This window comes from Catharus ustulatus, chromosome 32, assembly GCF_009819885.2.
Source record: "Catharus ustulatus isolate bCatUst1 chromosome 32, bCatUst1.pri.v2, whole genome shotgun sequence".
NCBI lineage: Eukaryota > Metazoa > Chordata > Aves > Passeriformes > Turdidae > Catharus > Catharus ustulatus.
Window position 1 is genome coordinate 1,454,854 of NC_046252.1, and position 18,679 is coordinate 1,473,532.

Sequence of the window (18,679 nt, forward strand, 5' to 3'; positions counted from 1 at the left end):
GGAGCTGGAATGGGGATCAGAGGATCCCCAAAATCTGGGGGAACCCCTAAACACAGCCCTAAAACAAGGGCTGAACCCCCTGTGTCACTGACAGGGCAGTGCTCGATGCACTGACGGCCTGCAGGGAGCTGCAATGGGGGTCAGGGGGGGCCCAAAATCTGGGGAACCCCTAAACACAGCCCTGAACCCAGCTGGGCATCCCCAGAGCTGAACCCCCAAATCTGGGAATCCCCCCATGAACTCAACTGGGCAGTGTTCGATGCACTGACGGCCTGCAGGGAGCTGGAAAGGGGGTCAGGGGGTGCCACAAAAATGGGGGGACCCCCCAAAACCCTTTAAAGAGAGTCCTGAACCCTGCCAGGGAAACGTGGCTCAAAGAGTGAGGCTGTCCCCTGCACCCCCAAACCCTTCTCGATCCCCTGAGAGGGATAAAAATTTCCCCCTGTGGGTCCAACCCTTCCTGCTCTGCCCCTGTGATACCCTGGGGGGGCAAAAAAAGGAACATCAGACCCCCCCATGGAGATTTTGGGGTGCTCCCTGTACCCTAAACCCCTCCAGAACCCCCTGAGGGTGGCACAAACACCCCCCTCACCCCTTCCCCAAAGTTTTTGGGGTGCCCTTAAACACCCCCAACTCCTCTGTGCCCTTCCCTGTCACCCCTCACCCCTTCCCCAGAGCTTTTGGGGTGCCCCTAATACCCCAAAAAAGGGGGGACCTCCCCTTAAACACAGCCCTGAACCCAGCTGGGCACCCCCAAACCTGGGGGGACACCCCCAAACACAGCCTGGAGTTTTTGGGGCTTCTCTGAGATTTTTTTTGTTCCTTTTATTCTTTCAGAGCCTCCACCTGGAGAATTTTTTTGTTCCCCTGAGATTTTTCTTTTTTTTCATTCCTTCAGGTTTTTTATTTTTTTTATACCCCTGGATATTCTGAGCCCCCTCAGGTACTTTTTGTGCCCCTCCCCAGATATTTTTATGCCCCCCCAAGCACTTTTTAATTCCCCTAAAATTTGAATTCTCCATTTTTTTACACCCTCCACCTCCAGACTTCGCTGTTTTTCCATGATCGCTTTTCTTCGCTCTCCCCCAATTTTATTTTTGTTGATTCCCCCAGCTTTCTGTGTCCCCTAGCTCCATTTTCTGCCCTTCCCCTGATATTTTTATGCCCCCAGGCACTTTTTAACCCCCCCAAATTTTGAATTCTCCCTTTTTTATGCCCTCTACCCCCAGATTTCATTGTTTTTCCTTGGATGCCTTTCTTCACCCTCCCCAATTTTATTTTTGTTGATTCCCCCAGTTTTCTGTGCCCCTCAGCTCCATTTTCTGCCCCTCCCCGATATTTTTATGCCCCCCAGGTACTTTTAACCCCCCTAAAATTTGAATTCTCCTTTCCTTTTACACCCTCCACCCCCCGACTTCACTGTTTTTCCATGAACGCTTTTCTTCACCCTCCCCAATTTTATTCTTGTTGATTCCCCCAGCTTTCTGTGCCCCCCAGCTCCATTTTGTGCCCCTCCCCAGATATTTTTATGCCCCCCAGGCACTTTTTAATCCCCCTAAAATTTGAATTCTCCATTTTTTTACACCCTCCAGCCCCATGTTTTTCCATGAACGCTTTTCTTCACTCTCCCCAATTTTATTTTGTTGATTCCCCCAGCTTTCTGTGCCCCCCAACTCCATTTTCTGCCCCTCCCCCGATATTTTTATGCCCCCCAAGCACTTTTTAATCCCCCTAAAATTTGCATTTTTTTTTTTTTACACCCTCCACCCCCCGACTTCGCTGTTTTTCCACGAATGCTTTTCTTTGCTCTCCTCCCTTTTTTTTTTTGTTGATTCCCCCAGCTTTCTGTGACCCCCTCAGGTACTTTTTGTGCCCCTCACCAGATATTTTGGAGCCCCCCAGGCACTGTTTAATCCCCCTAAAATTTGCATTTTTTTTTTTTTACACCCTCCACCCCCAGATTTTGCTGTTTTCCCATGATCGCTTTTCTTCGCTCTCCCCCAATTTTATTCTTGTTGATTCCGCCAGTTTTCTGTGACCTACTCAGGTATTTTTTGTGCCCCTCCCCAGATATTTTTAAGCCCCCCAGGCACTTCTTAACCCCCTTAAACTTTGAATTCTCCTTTCCTTTTATACCCTCTACCCCAACATTTCACTGATTCCCTGTTCACTTTTCTTCGCTCTCCCCCAATTTTATTTTTGTTGATTCCCCCAGCTATTCTGTGACCCCCTCAGGTACTTTTTGTGGCCCTCCTCAGATAATTTTATGCCCCCCAGGCACTTTTAACCCCCCTAAAAATTTGAATTCTCCATTTTTTTACACCCACCACCCCCCGACTTCGCTGTTTTTCCACGAATGCCTTTCTTTGCTCTTCTCCCTTTTTTTTTTTGTTGATTCCCCCAGCTATTCTGTGACCCCCTCAGGTATTTTTTGTGCCCCTCCCCAGATATTTATATGCCCCCCAGGTCCTTTTTATCCCCTCTAAATTTTGAATTCTCCATTTTTTTACATCCTCCACCTCCAGACTTCACTGTTTTTCCATGATCGCTTTTCTTCACCCTCCCCAATTTTATTTTTGTTGATTCCCCCAGTTTTCTGTGACCCCCTCAGGTATTTTTTGTGCCCCTCCCCAGATATTTTTATGCCCCCCAGGTACTTTTTAACCCCCCTAAAATTTGAATTCTCCTTTCCTTTTATACCCTCCACCCCCAGATTTCGCTGTTTTTCCATGATCGCTTTTCTTCGCTCTCCCCCAATTTTTTTTCTGTTGATTCCCCCAGCTTTCTGTGACCCCCTCAGGTACTTTTGGTGCCCCTCCCCAGACATTTTGGAGCCCCCCAGAGCTCACCCAGTCAGCTGTGCAGAAGTTGACAGCCTCAGCAAAGTTGTAGCCCTGGTTGAAGCCGCTGTGGTAGGCGCGGGGGAAGGTGATGACGAACTCGCCGGCGCATTGGTTGGTCCGCACCACCTGGGGACACACCTGGGCTCACACCTGGGCTGGGACAGAGCCTGGGGGGGACAGGGGACACCCCCAAACTCACGGGGACACCGTGGGCCATCAGGGTGTTGGGGTTCATGAGGGTGACCAGCTGGTGCAGGAGGTCGGGCTGGCTCTCGAACAGCTCCGGCGTCAACTTCTTCATCACCTCCTCCAGGTGCTCGGCCGCGAAGGACGGCACGCCGTACCAGGTCTTGGGCTCGCCCCTGGGGACCCCAAAAACCTGCTCAGTGCACCCCAAAAACCTGCTCAGTGCACCCCAAAAACCTCCTCAGTGCACCCCAAAAACCTCCTCAGTGCACCCCAAAAACCTGCTCAGTGCACCTCAAAAACCTGCTGAGTGTACCCCAAAAACCTCCTTATCCCACCCTGCACCACCCCAAAAACCTCCTCAGTGCACCCCAAAAACCTGCTCAGTGCACCCCAAAAACTTCCTTATCCCACCCTGTACCACCCCAAAAACCTGCTGAGTGTACCCCAAAAACCTCCTCAGTGTGCCCCAAAAACTTCCTTATCCCACCCTGTACCACCCCAAAATCTCCTTATCCCATCCCAAAAAACTCCTCATCCCACCCTGTACCAGGTCTTGGGCTGACACCTGGGGGGAACCCCAAAAACCTGCTCAGTGCACCCCAAAAACCTTCTCCTTATCCCACCCTGTACCACCCCAAAAACCTGCTGAGTGTACCCCAAAAATCTTCTTAGTGTACCCCAAAAACCTGCTGAGTGTATCCTGTACCACCCCATAAACCTCCTCATCCCATCCTGTACCAAGTCTTGGGCTCGCCCCTGGGGAGCCCAAAAACCTGCTCAGTGCACCCCAAAAACCTCCTTATCCCATCCTGTACCACCCCATAAACCTCCTCATCCCACACCGTACCAGGTCTTGGGCTCGCCCCTGGGGACCCCAAAAACCTCCTCAGTGTGCCCCAAAAACGTTCGCAGTGTACCCCAAAAACCTCCTCATCCCACCCCATACTACCCCAAAAACCTCCTTATCCCATCCTGTACCACCCCAAAAATCTCCTCATCCCATCCTGTACCAGGTCTTGGGCTCACCCCTGGGGACCCCAAAAACCTGCTCAGTGCACCCCAAAAACCTGCTCAGTGTGCCCCAAAAACCTGCTCAGTGCACCCCAAAAACCTCCTCAGTGCACCCCAAAAAATTCCTCATCCCACCCCGTACCAGGTCTTGGGCTGACCCCTGGGGGGAACCCCAAAAACCTGCTCAGTGCACCCCAAAAACCTGCTTATCCCACCCCAAAAATCTCCTCATCCCACCCCGTACCAGGTCTTGGGCTCACCCCTGGGGACCCCAAAAACCTCCTCAGTGCACCCCAAAAACCTCCTCATCCATTCCTGTACCACCCCAAAATCTCTTTATCCCACCCCAAAAACCCACTCATTCCATCCTGTACCACCCCAAAAACCTCCTCATCCCACCCTGTACCAGCTCTTGGGCTCACCCCTGGGGGGACCCCAAAAACCTGCTCAGTGCACCCCAAAAACCTCCTTATCCCACCCCAAAAACCTCCTCATCCCACCCTGTATCACCCCAAAATCTCCTCATCCCACCCTGTACCAGGTCTTGGGCTCACCCCTGGGGACCCCAAAAACCTCCTCAGTGTACCCCAAAAACCTCATCCCATCCTGTACCACCCCAAAACTCTCCTCATGCATCCCAAAAACCTCCTTATCCCACCCCAAAAACCTGCTCAGTGTACCCTGTACCACCCCAAAACCTCCTCATCTCACCCCATACCAGGTCTTGGGCTCACCCCTGGGTGTACCTCAAAAACCTACTGAGTGTACCCCAAAAACCTCCACAGTGTGCCCCAAAAACTTCCTTATCCCACCTTGTACCACCCCAAAAACCTCCTCCTCCCATCCTGTACCACCCCAAAACCCTCCTCAGTGTACCCCAAAAACCTCCTTATCCCACCCCAAAAACCTGCTGAGTGTACCCTGTACCACCCCAAAACCTCCTCATTTCAGCCCGTACCAGGTCTTGGGCTCGCCCCTGGGGACCCCAAAAACCTCCTCAGTGTGCCCCAAAAACCTGCTCAGTGTACCCTAAAAACCTCCTTATCCCACCCTGCACCACCCCAAAAACCTCCTCAGTGTACCCTAAAAACCTCCTTATCCCACCCCAAAAACCTGCTGAGTGCACCCCAAAAACCTCCTCCTTATCCCACCCTGTACCACCCCAAAAACCTGCTGAGTGCACCCCAAAAACCTCCTCCTTATCCCACCCTGTACCACCCCAAAAACCTGCTGAGTGCACCCCAAAAACCTCCTCCTTATCCCACCCTGTACCACCCCAAAAACCTGCTGAGTGTACCCCAAAAATCTTCTTAGTGTACCCCAAAAACCTGCTGAGTGTATCCTGTACCACCCCAAAATCTCCTCAATCCCATCCTGTACCACCCCAAAATCTTCTCATCCCACCCTAAACCTCCTTATTCCACCCCATACCAGGTCTTGGGCTCACTCCTGGGGGACCCCAAAAACCTCAGTGCACCCCAAAACCCTCTTTATCTCACCCTGTACCACCCCAAAAACCGCCTCAGTGCACCCCTGACCACCTAAACACCCCAAAGTCATCCCCTAGATGCCCTAAACACCCCAAAGTTACCCCTCAAACACCCCACAGTTGCCCCCTAAACACCCCAAAGTCACTCCCTGGCACCCCAAACACCCCAAAGTTGTTTTCCTGAGCATCCAAATGCCCCAATATCACATCTCTGGGCATCCAAATGCCCCAAAATTGGCCCACCTGGCACCCCAAACACCCCAAAGTTGTGTTCCTGAGCATCCAAATGCCCCAATATCCCATCTCTGGGCATCCAAATGCCCCAAAGTCGCTCACCTGGCACCCCAAACACCCCAAAGTCACCCCCAAACACCCCAAAGTCACCCCCCTGGCACCCCAAACACCCCAAAGTCATCCCCTAGATGCCCTAAACACCCCAAAGTCACCCCTCAAACACCCCACAGTTGCCCCCTAAACACCCCAAAGTCACCCCCCTGGCACCCCAAACACCCCAAAGTCACCCCCCTGGCACCCCAAACACCCCAAAGTTGTTTTCCTGAGCATCCAAATGCCCCAATATCACATCTCTGGGCATCCAAATGCCCCAAAGTGGTTCACCTGGCACCCCAAACACCCCAAAGTTGCACCCCTGGGTATCCAAAATGCCCCAAAATTGCCCCTCCTAGGCACCCAAATCACCCCCTGGGCATCCAAACACCCCAAAGTCACCCCCTGGCACCCCACAGACCCCAAAGTCACCCCCTAAACACCCCAAAGTCACCTTCCAAACACCCCAAAGTCACCCCCTGGCACCCCAAACACCCCAAAGTCACCCCCCAAACACCCCACAGACCCCAAAGTCACCCCTCAAACACCCCAAAGTCACCCTCCTGGCACCCCACAGACCCCAAAGTCACCCCCAAATGCCCCCCAACCACCCCAAAGTCACCTCCCTGGCACCCCACAGACCCCAAAATCACCTCCCTGACCACCCCAAAGTCACCCCCCAGATGCCCTAAACACCCCAAAGTTGCCCCTCAAACACCCCACAGTTGTCGCCCAAACACCCCAAAGTCGCCCCCTGGCACCCCAAACACCCCAAAGTCACTGTCTCAAACACCCCAAACACCCCAAAGTCACTGTCTCAAACACCCCAAACACCCCAAAGTCACCCTCAAACACCCAAAGTCGCTCCCTGGCACTCCATAAAGTCACCCCCCAAACACCCCAAAGTCACCCCTTGGCACCCCAAACAGCCCAAAGTCACCCCCCAGATGTCCCAAACACCCCAAAGTCACCCCCCTGGCACCCCACAGACCCCAAAGTCACCTTCCAAACACCCCAAAGTCACCCCCTGGCACTCCACAGACCCCAAAGTCATCCCCCAAACACCCCAAAGTCACCCTCCTGGCACCCCAAACACCCCAAAGTCACCCCCTGGCACCCCAAAGTGCCCCCCCTGTGCCCCCCCAGTGCCCACCAGTGGAGGTAGTTGATGGAGTAGCTCCAGTGGTCCTCGATGTGCCAGCAGAAGGCCGAGAACACCATGCCCACGTAGAGCCAGGGCACCTTCATGCCCGAGATGTCGGCGTTGATGTGGCACAGCACGGACTGCTGCAGGACTGGCATCACGTTCAGGTTCCAGCCACTGCCTGCGTACTCCTGGGGACATGGGGACATGGGGACAGGTTAGGGGACATGGGGACAGGGTCACTGCTGCAGCACTGGCATCACGTTCAGGTTCCAGCCGCTGCCTGCGTACTCCTGGGGACATGGGGACAGGAGGGGACAGGTCAGGGGACATGGGGACATGGGGACAGGTCAGGGGACAGGTCAGGGGACATGGGGACAGGGTCACTGCTGCAGGACTGGCATCACGTTCAGGTTCCAGCCACTGCCTGCGTACTCCTGGGGACATGGGGACAGGTCAGGGGACATGGGGACAGGTCAGTGGGGACATGGGGACATGGGGACAGGGTCACTGCTGCAGCACTGGCATCACGTTCAGGTTCCAGTCGCTGCCTGCGTACTCCTGGGGACATGGGGACATGGGGACAGGTCAGGGGGGACACGGGGACACAGGGACAGGGTCACTGCTGCAGGACTGGCATCACGTTCAGGTTCCAGCCACTGCCTGCGTACTCCTGGGGACAGGAGGGGACATGGGGACAGGTCAGGGGACATGGGGACAGGGTCACTGCTGCAGCACTGGCATCACGTTCAGGTTCCAGCCACTGCCTGCGTACTCCTGGGGACAGGAGGGGACATGGGGACAGGTCAGGGGACATGGGGACATGGGGACAGGGTCACTGCTGCAGGACTGGCATCACGTTCAGGTTCCAGCCACTGCCTGCGTACTCCTGGGGACAGGAGGGGACATGGGGACAGGTCAGGGGACATGGGGACATGGGGACAGGGTCACTGCTGCAGGACTGGCATCACGTTCAGGTTCCAGCCACTGCCTGCGTACTCCTGGGGACATGGGGACAGGTCAGGGGGGACACAGGGACATGGGGACAGGTAAGGGGACATGGGGACAGGGTCACTGCTGCAGGACTGGCATCACGTTCAGGTTCCAGCCACTGCCTGCGTACTCCTGGGGACATGGGGACAGGTCAGGGGACATGGGGACAGGTCAGTGGGGACATGGGGACAGGTCAGTGGGGACATGGGGACAGGAGGGGGACATGGAGACAGGGTCACTGCTGCAGGACTGGCATCACGTTCAGGTTCCAGCCGCTGCCTGCGTATTCCTGGGGACAGGAGGGGACATGGGGACAGGTCAGGGGGGACAGGAGGGGACAGGGGATGGCATCATTCCTCCTGGGACACAGGGACAGGGTCACTGCACAGCACTGGCATCACGTTCAGGTTCCAGCCACTGCCTGCGTACTCCTGGGGACACAGGGACATGGGGACAGGTCAGGGGACATGGGGACATGGGGACAGGTCAGTGGGGACATGGGGACATGGGGACAGGTCAGTGGGGACATGGGGACAGGGTCACTGCTGCAGCACCGGCATCACGTTCAGGTTCCAGCCACTGCCTGCGTACTCCTGGGGACACAGGGACATGGGGACAGGTCAGGGGACACAGGGACAGGGTCACTGCTGCAGCACTGGCATCACGTTCAGGTTCCAGCCGCTGCCTGCATATTCCTGGGGACATGGGGACATGGGGACAGGTCAGTGGGGACACAGGGACATGGGGACAGGGTCACTGCTGCAGCACTGGCATCACGTTCAGGTTCCAGCCACTGCCTGCGTACTCCTGGGGACATGGGGACAGGTCAGGGGGGACAGGAGGGGACAGGGGATGGCATCATTCCTCCTGGGACACAGGGACAGGGTCACTGCTGCAGGACTGGCATCACGTTCAGGTTCCAGCCACTGCCTGCGTACTCCTGGGGACATGGGGACATGGCCACCCAGGGGACAGGGACACCCCAGGACAGCACCCCTAAGGGGACAGGGGACACTGTGCCCCCCAGAGAGGTGACAGCACCTGTCCCACCTCCTCCTCGGGGGACAGGGACACCCATGGGGAGATGACAGTGACCCAGGGAGATGACAATGATCCCGGGGAGGTGACAGTGACCCACAGGGAGGTGACAGTGACCCCGGGGAGGTGACAGTGACCCAGGGGAGGTGACAGTGACCCACAGGGAGGTGACAATGACCCCGGGGAGGTGACAGTGACCCCAGGGGAGGTGACAGTCCCTGAGCCACCCCCTCCTCAGGGGACAGTGACCCACAGGGAGGTGACAGTGACCCACAGGGAGGTGACAATGACCCACACGGAGGTGACACTGCCCCATGTCCCACCTCCTCCTCGAGGGACTGTGACCCAGGAAGGTGACAATGACCCTGGGGAGGTGACAGTCCCCGTCCCACCTCCTCCTCGGGGGACAGTGACCCATAGGGAGGTGACAGTGTCCCCAGGGAGGTGACAATGACCCCAGGGGAGGTGACAGTGTCCCCAGGGGAGGTGACAGTGACCCACAGGGAGGTGACAGTGACCCAGAGGAGGTGACACTGCCCTATGTCCCACCTCCTCCTCGGGGGACAGGGACACCAGGAGAGGTGACAGTGACCCCAGGAGAGGTGACAGTGACCCCAGGGGAGGTGACAGTGACCCCGGGGAGGTGACAGTCCCCGTCCCACCTCCTCCTGGGGGACAGTGACCCACAGGGAGGTGACAGTGACCCATGGGGAGGTGACAATGACCCCAGGGAGCTGACAATGACCCTGTCCCACCTCCTCCTCGGGGGACAGTGACCCCAGGGAGGTGACAGTGACCCCAGGGAGGTGACAATGACCCAGGGGAGGTGACAGTGACCCCAGGGGAGGTGACAGTGACCCATAGGGAAGTGACAGTCCCCTGTCCCACATCCTCCTCAGGGGACAGTGACCCACAGGGAGTTGACAATGACCCATGGGGAGGTGACAATGACCCAGGGGAGGTGACAGTCCCCATGTCCCACCTCCTCCTCGGGGGACAGTGACCCACAGGGAGGTGACAGTGACCCAGAAGAGGTGACAGTCCCCATGTCCCACCTCCTCCTCGGGGGACAGGCGCCGTTTCCCGTCGCGCACGGGGAAGCCGGAGCCGAACTCCTTGGAGTGGATGTCGGCCCCGTACTCCACGGTCACGTCCTCCTCGATGCTGTTCACCAGGCGCCAGAACTCCTTCTCCACCAGCTCTGTGGGCACCATCTGCGGGCAGGGGGCGTCAGGGGGGTGGGGAGGGGATTTGGGGGATGGGGAGGGGGTTTTGGGGGATTTTAGGGGAGGTTTTGGGGTTTTTAGGGCAGGTTTGCGTGTTTTTCTGGGGGGATTTTGGAGGCTGTTCAGCAGGTGTCAGAACTCCCCCACCAGCTCTGTGGGCACCATCTGTGGGCAGGGGGCTTTGGGGGAGCTGGGGAAGGATTTGGGGGGGTTTGAGGGGTTTTTAGGGGAGGTTTTGGGTTTTTAGGGCAGGTTTGGGGGAGTTTTGTGGGTTTTTCTGGGGGGATTTTGGAGGTTGTTCAGCAGGTGCCAGAACTCCTCCAGCAGCTCTGTGGGCACAATCTGGGGGCAGGGGGCTTCAGGAGGGGGTAGGGGGCTTCAGGGAGGGGATTTGGGGGGGTTTGAGGGGTTTTTAGGGGAGGTTTTGGGGTTTTTAGGGCAGGTTTGGGGGAGCTTTGTGGGTTTTTCTGGGGGGTTTTTGGAAGCTGATCACGAGGTGCCAGAACTCCACCACCAGCTCTGTGGGCACCATCTGGGGGCAGGGGGCTTCAGGAGGGGTGGGGAGGGGATTTGGTGGGGTTTGAGGGGATTTGGGGAGGTTTTGTGGGTTTTTAGGGGAGGTTTTGGGATTTTTAGGGTAGGTTTGGGGGAGTTCTGAGGGTTTTTTGGAGGATTTGGAGACTGTTCAGCAGGTGCCAAAACTCCTCCAGCAGCTCTGTGGGCACCATCTTGGGGCAGGGGGCTTCAGGGGGGTGAGGGGGGGATTTGGGGGAGGTGGGGAGGGGATTTGGGGAGGTTTGGGGGGATTTTGGGGGAGGTTTTGGGGTTTTTTAGGGGAGGTTTGCGTGTTTTTCTGGGGGGATTTTGGAGGCTGTTCATCAGGTGTCAGAACTCCTCCACCAGTTCTGTGGGCACCATCTGTGGGCAGGGGGCTTCAGGGGGGGATTTGGGGGGGTTTGAGGGGTTTTTAGGGGAGTTTTTGGGGTTTTTAGGGCAGGTTTGGGGGAGCTTTGTGGGTTTTTTGGGGGGTTTTTAGAAGCTGATCACGAGGTGCCAAAACTCCTCCAGCAGGTCTGTGGGCACAATCTGGGGGCAGGGGGCTTCAGGGGAGGGGATTTGGGGTGTTTGGGGGGGTTTTTAGGGGAGGTTTTGGGGTTTTTAGGGGAGGTTTGGGGTTTTTAGGGCAGGTTTGGGGGAGTTTTGTGGGTTTTTCTGGGGGGATTTGGAGGCTGTTCACCAGGTGCCAGAACTCCTCCAGCAGCTCTGTGGGCACCATCTGGGGGCAGGGGGCTTCAGGGGGGGGATTTGGAAGGGTTTGAGGGGTTTTTAGGGGAGGTTTGGGGTTTTTAGGGCAGGTTTGGGGGAGCTTTGTGGGTTTTTTGGGGGGGGGATTTGGAGACTGTTCACCGGTGCCAGAACTCCTCCAGCTCTGTGGGCACCATCTTTTGGCAGGGGGCTTCTGGGGGGGCAGGGGGCTTTGGGGGAGGTAGGGAAGGATTTGGAGGGGGGTTTGAGGGGTTTTTAGGGCAGGTTTGGGGGAGTTTTGTGGGTTTTTCTGGGGGGTTTTTGGAAGTTGATCACGAGGTGCCAGAACTCCTCCACCAGTTCTGTGGGCACCATCTGTGGGCAGGGGGTTTCAGTGGGGGAATTTGGAAGGGTTTGAGGGGTTTTTAGGGGAGGTTTTGGGGTTTTTAGGGTAGGTTTGGGGGAGTTTTGTGGGTTTTTCTGGGGGGGATTTGGAGACTGTTCAGCAGGTGCCAGAACTCCTCCAGCAGCTCTGTGGGCACCATCTGGGGGCAGGGGGCTTCAGGGGGGGCAGGGGGCTTTGGGGGAGCTGGGGAAGGATTTGGGAGGGTTTGAGGGGTTTTTAGGGGAGGTTTTGGGGTTTTTAGGGCAGGTTTGTGGGAGCTCTGAGGGTTTTTTGGGGGATTTGGAGACTGTTCAGCAGGTGCCAGAACTCCTCCAGCAGCTCTGTGGGCACAATCTGTGGGCAGGGGGTTTCAGGGGGGGCAGGGGGCTTTGGGGGAGGTAGGGAAGGATTTGGAGGGGAGTTTGAGGGGTTTTTAGGGGAGGTTTTGGGGTTTTTAGGGCAGGTTTGGGGGAGTTTTGTGGGTTTTTCTGGGGAGGATTTGGAGACTGTTCAGCAGGTGCCAGAACTCCTCCATCAGCTCCGTGGGCACCATCTGGGGGCAGGGGGCTTCAGGAGGGGTGGGGAGGGGATTTGGAAGGGTTTGAGGGGTTTTTAGGGGAGGTTTTGGGGTTTTTAGGGGAGTTTTGGGGTTTTTAGGGCAGGTTTGGGGGAGCTTTGTGGGTTTTTTGGGGGGTTTTTGGAAGCTGTTCAGCAGGTGCCAGAACTCCACCAGCTCTGTGGGCACCATCTGTGGGCAGGGGGCTTCAGGGGGGGCAGGGGGCTTTGAGGGAGGTAGGGAAGGATTTGGAGGGGGGTTTGAGGGGTTTTTAGGGGAGGTTTTGGGGTTTTTAGGGGAGGTTTTGGGGTTTTTAGGGGAGCTTTGGGGGAGCTTTGTGGGTTTTTTGGGGGGGTTTTGGAAGCTGATCACGAGGTGCCAGAACTCCTCCACCAGCTCTGTGGGCACCATCTGGGGGCAGGGGGCTTCAGGGGGGGCAGGGGGCGTTGGGGGAGGTGGGGAAGGGGTTTAGGGGGGGTTTGACGGGTTTTTAGGGGAGTTTTGGGGTTTTTAGGGGAGGTTTGGGGGAGTTTTGTGGGTTTTTCTGGGAGGATTTGGAGGTTGTTCAGCAGGTGTCAGAACTCCTCCAGCAGCTCTGTGGGCACCATCTTGGGGCAGGGGGCTACAGGGGGCTTCAGGGGGGGTGGGGAGGGGATTTTGGGGGGGTTTGAGGGGTTTTTAGGGGAGTTTTGGGGTTTTTAGGGCAGGTTTGGGGGAGCTTTGTGAGTTTTTTGGGGGGTTTTTGGAAGCTGATCACCAGGTGTCAGAACTCCAGCAGCTCTGTGGGCAACATCTGTGGGCAGGGGGCTTCAGGGGGGGGATTTGGAAGGGTTTGGGGGTTTTTAGGGGAGGTTTTGGGGTTTTTAGGGGAGGTTTTGGGGTTTTTAGGGGAGGTTTTGGGGTTTTTAGGGCAGGTTTGCGTGTTTTTCTGGGGGGATTTTGGAGGCTGTTCACCAGCTGCCAAAACTCCTCCAGCAGCTCTATGGGCACCATCTGTGGGTAGGGGGCTTCAGGGGGGTGGGGAGGGGATTTGGTGGGGTTTGAGGGGATTTGGGGAGGTTTTGGGGGATTTTGGGGGAGGTTTTGGGGTTTTTTAGGGGAGGTTTGCGTGTTTTTCTGGGGGGATTTTGGAGGCTGTTCAGCAGGTGCCAAAACTCCTCCAGCAGCTCTGTGGGCACCATCTGTGGGTAGGGGGCTTCAGGGGGGGCAGGGGGCTTTGGGGGAGCTGGGGAAGGATTTGGAGGGGGGTTTGAGGGGTTTTTAGGGCAGGTTTTGGGGTTTTTAGGCGAGCTTTGGGGGAGTTTTGTGGGTTTTTCTGGGGGGGATTTGGAGATTGTTCAGCAGGTGCCAGAACTCCTCCAGCAGCTCTGTGGGCAACATCTGTGGGCAGGGGGCGTCAGGAGGGGGTAGGGGGCTTCAGGGTGGATGAGGAGGGGATTTGAGGGGTTTTTAGGGGAGGTTTTGGGGTTTTTAGGGCAGGTTTGGGGGAGCTTTGTGGGTTTTTCAGGGGGGATTTTGGAGGTTGTTCACCAGGTGCCAGAACTCCTCCAGCAGCTCTGTGGGCACCATCTGTGGGTAGGGGGCTTCAGTGGAGGTGGGGAAGGGGTTTAGGGGGATTTTGGGGAGGTTTGCAGGATTTTTGGGGGTTTTGGAGATGTCTGTGGAGTCTGAGGGTCTTAGAAGGGTCCAGAATGGTTTTGTGGGGGATCCAGAGGAGTTTTGGGAGGCTCAAGTGGACAAGAACATGGAAGGAATCAGCCTTGAAGGCTTCACCCAACTCATTGAAGGGAGGGAGGTCTGGGGGGCTCAAGGGGGTCTGGGGTTTTTGGGGGGATCCAGAGGGGTCTGGGAGATTCCTGAGGAGTTTTGGGGAGGATCCAGAGGGGTTTTAGGGGGATCCAGAGGGGGTTTGGGGTGGGATTTAGGGGGATCCAGAGAAGTTTTGGGGGGCTCACATTCATGAGCATGTTGAAGTAGACTTAATCCATCTCCCCAAAGGGAGGAGCTCAGGAGAACCTGGGGGGGCTTTGGGGGATGCAGAGGGGTCTGGGGGGGCTCCAGGGGGTCTGGGGGGGCTCCAGGGGGTCTGGGGGTTTTGGGGAATCCAGAGGAGTTTTGGGGGGATCCAGAGGGAGTTTTGGGGCTCACATTCATGAGCATGTTGAAGGAGTCTGCCTTGAAAGCTTCACCCATCTCCCCAAAGGGAGAGGTTCAGGGGAACCTGGGGGGTTTTGGGGGGGATGCAGAGGGGTCTGGGGGTGCTCCAGGGGGTCTGGAGGTTTTGGGGAATCCAGAGAAGTTTTGGGGGGAATCCAGAGGGGTTTTGGGGGGGATCCAGAGGGGTTTTGGGGGGCTCACATTCATGAGCATGTTGAAGTAGGCTTAATCCATCTCTCCAAAGGGAGGAGTTCAGAGGAACCTGGGGGTGTTTTGGGGGATGCAGAGGGGTCTGGGGGTGCTCCAGGGGGTCTGGGGGTTTTGGGGGAATGCAGAGGGGTTTTGGGGGGAATCCAGAGGGGTTTTGGGGGGCTCACATCCATGAGCATGTTGAAGTAGGCTTAATCCATCTCCCCAAAGGGAGGAGCTCAGGGGAACCTGGGGGGTTTGGGGGGGGATGCAGAGGGGTCTGGGGGGCTCAAGGGGGTCTGGGGGTTTTGGGGAATCCAGAGAAGTTTTGGGGGGAATCCAGAGGGGTTTGGGGGGGATCCAGAGGGGTTTTGGGGGGCTCACATTCATGAGCATGTTGAAGTAGGCTTAATCCATCTTCCCAAAGGGAGGAACTGAGGGGAAACTGGGGGTGTTTTGGGGATGCAGAGGGGTCTGGGGGCTGCTCCAGGGGGTCTGGGGGTTTTGAGGGGGATGCAAAGGGGTCTGGGGGGGTTTTGGGGGACTGACATTCATGAGCATGTTGAAGGAGTCTGCCTTGAAGGCTTCACCCATCTCCCCAAAGGGAGGAGCTCAGGGGAACCTGGGGGGGTTTAGGGGGGGATGCAGAGGGGTCTGGGGGTGCTCCAGGGGGTCTGGGGGTTTTGGGGAATCCAGAGAAGTTTTGGGGGGGGGATGCAGAGGGGTCTAGGGGGATCCAGAGGAGTTTTGGGGGAATCCAGAGGGGTTTTGGGGGGATCCAGAGGAGTTTTGGGGGGCTCACATCCATGAGCATATTGAAGTAGGCTTAATCCATCTCCCCAAAGGGAGGGGCTCAGGGAATTCTAGGGGGATCAGGGAACCTGGGGGGTTTTGGTGGGGGGATGCAGAGGGGTCTCTGAGGGGGCTCCAGGGGGTCTGGGGCTTTTGGGGGGATCCAGAGAAGTTTTGGGGGGGCTGACATTCATGAGCATGTTGAAGCAGTCTGCCTTGAAGGTTTCACCCATCACCCCAAAGGGAGGAGCTCAGGGGAACCTGGGGGAGTTTGGGGAGATGCAGAGGGGTCTGGGGGTGCTCAGGGGGGTCTGGGGGCTTTGGGAAGGATCCAGAGGGATTGTGAGGGAATCCAGAGGGGGTTTTGGGGGGGCTCACATTCATGAGCATGTTGAAGTAGGCTTAATCCATCTCCCCAAAGGGAGGAGCTCAGGGAATTCTAGGGGGCTCAGAGAACCTGGGGGGATTTGGTGGGGGGATGCAGAGGGGTCTGGGGGGATCCAGAGGAATTTTGGGGAGGATCCAGAGGAGTTTTAGGAGGCTCACGTGGACAAGAACATGGAAGGAATCAGCCTTGAAGGTTTCACCCAACTCATTGAAGGGAGGGAGGTCTGGGGGACTCAAGGGGGTCTGGGGGCTTTTGGGGGAGATCCAGAGGGGTTTTGGGGTGGGATTTAGGGGGAATCCAGAGAAGTTTTGGGGGGGATCCAGAGGGGTTTTGTGGGGCTCACATTCATGAGCACGTTGAAGTAGGCTTAATCCATCTCCCCAAAGGGAGGAGCTCAGGGGAACCTGGGGGGGTTTTGGGGGATGCAGAGGGGTCTGGGGGCTGCTCCAGGGGGTCTGGAGGTTTTGAGGGGGATGCAAAGGGGTCTGGGGGGGTTTTGGGGGGATCCTGATGGGGTTTGGGGGACTGACATTCATGAGCATGTTGAAGAAGTCTGCCTTGAAAGCTTCACCCATCTCCCCAAAGGGAGGAGCTCAGGAGAACCTGGGGGGGTTTTGGGGGGGATGCAGAGGGGTCTGGGGGTGCTCAGGGGGTCTGGGGGTTTTGGGGGGATCCAGAGGGGGTTTGGGGTGGGATTTAGGGGGATCCAGAGGGGTTTTGGGGGGCTCACATTCATGAGCATGTTGAAGTAGACTTAATCCATCTCTCCAAAGGGAGGAGCTCAGGGGAACCTGGGGGGGTTTTGGGGGGGATGCAGAGGGGTCTGGGGGGATCCAGGGGGGTCTGGGGGTTTTGGGGGGAATGCAGAGGGGTTTTGGGGGGGATCCAGAGGGGTTTTAGGGGGATCCAGAGGGGGTTTGGGGGGCTCACAATCATGAGCATGTTGAAGTAGGCTTAATCCATCTCCCCAAAGGGAGGGGGTCAGGGGATTCTAGGGGGCTCAGGGAACCTGGGGAGTTTTGGGTGGGGATGCAGAGGGGTCTGGGGGGATCCTGAGGAATTTTGGGGAGGATCCAGAGGGTTTTGGGGGGCTCAAGTGGACAAGAACATGGAAGGAATCAGCCTTGAAGGCTTCACCCAACTCATTGAAGGGAGGGAGGTCTGGGGGGCTCAAGGGGGTCTGGGGGTTTTGGGGAATCCAGAGGGGTTTTGGGGGGCTCACATTCATGAGCATGTTGAAGTAGACTTAATCCATCTCCTCAAGGGAGGAGCTCAGGGGAACCTGGGGGGTTTTGGGGGGGATGCAGAGGGGTCTGGGGGGATCCAGGGGGTCTGGGGGTTTTGGGGAAATCAGAGGGGTTTTGGGGGGGATCCAGAGGGGTTTTGGGGGGATCCTGAGGGGTTTTGGGGGCTCACATTCATGAGCATGTTGAAGGAGTCTGCCTTGAAGGCTTCACCCATCTCCCCAAAGGGAGGAGCTCAGGGGGGTTTTGGGGGATGCAGAGGGATCTGGGGGTGCTCCAGGGGGTCTGGGGGTTTTGGGGGGGATCCAGAGGGGTTTTGGGGTGGGATTTAGGGGGATCCAGAGGGGTTTTGGGGGGCTCACATCCATGAGCATGTTGAAGTAGGCTTAATCCATCTCCCCAAAGGGAGGAACTCAGGGGATTCTAGGGGGCTCAGAGAACCTGGGGGGGTTTTGGGGGGAATGCAGAGGGGTCTGGGGGGGCTCCAGGGGGTCTGGGGGGGCTCCAGGGGGTCTGGGGGTTTTGGGGGGATTCTGGGGGGTTTTGGGGGACTCACGTGCACGGGCATGTTGAAGTAGTCGGCCTTGAAGGCGTCGGCCATCTCCCCGAAGCTCTGCAGGGTGTACTCGCGCGTGGCCTGCTCGAATCCAAACGCCTCCGGGGGACGCTTGCACTCCTGGGGGGGACACCGGGGTCAGGGGGCTTGGGGACACCGGGAGGGGTCAGGAGAGGTCAGGGGGCTTGGGGACACCGGGGTCAGGGGGCTTGGGGACACCGGGAAGGGTCAGGGGACACCGGGAGGGGTCAGGGGACACCGGGGTCAGGGGGCTTGGGGACACCGGGAGGGGTCACTGGGGACACCGGGGTCAGGGGGCTTGGGGACACCGGGAGGGGTCACTGGGGACACCGGGGTCAGGGGGTTTGGGGACATCAGGAGGGGTCACCAGGGACACTGGGAGGGGTCAAGGGACACTGGGGTCAGGGGGCTTGGGGACACCGGGAGGGGTCAGGGGACACTGGGGTCAGGGGGCTTGGGGACACCGGGAGGGGTCAGGGGACACCGGGGTCAGGGGGCTTGGGGACACCGGGAGGGGTCATTGGGAACACCAGGATCAGGGGGCTTGGGGACACCGGGAGGGGTCAGGGGACACTGGGAGGGGTCAGGAGCGTTTGGGGACATCAGGAGGGGTTAGGGGACACGAGGAGGGGTCATTGGGGACACTGGGAGGGGGTCAGAAGGGCTTGGGGACACAGGGAAGGGTCACTGGGGACCACCAAGAGGGCTCAGGAGACACTGGTAGGGGTCAGGGGACTTGGGGACATCAGGAGGGGTCAGGGGACACTGGGAGGGGTTGGGGGGCTTGGGGACATCAGGAGGGGTCAGGGGACACTGGGAGGGGAGCTCCCACCCCACAGATCACAGACCCAAACCTGCCTGACAAGACAGGACACCCCACAAGGGG

General features: G+C 57.5%; 1 protein-coding gene across 1 annotated transcript in view; it reads right to left on the bottom strand.

Annotated features, from left to right (window-relative positions):
• KDM5C (lysine demethylase 5C) overlaps positions 1–18,679 on the bottom strand; it is an 84,917-nt gene that overhangs the window by 50,668 nt on the left and 15,570 nt on the right. Inside the window, 5 exon segments of the mRNA XM_033083469.1 lie at positions 2,850–2,969; positions 3,043–3,205; positions 7,013–7,194; positions 10,090–10,248; positions 17,773–17,892. Coding sequence (XP_032939360.1) covers positions 2,850–2,969; positions 3,043–3,205; positions 7,013–7,194; positions 10,090–10,248; positions 17,773–17,892 — 744 coding nt within the window.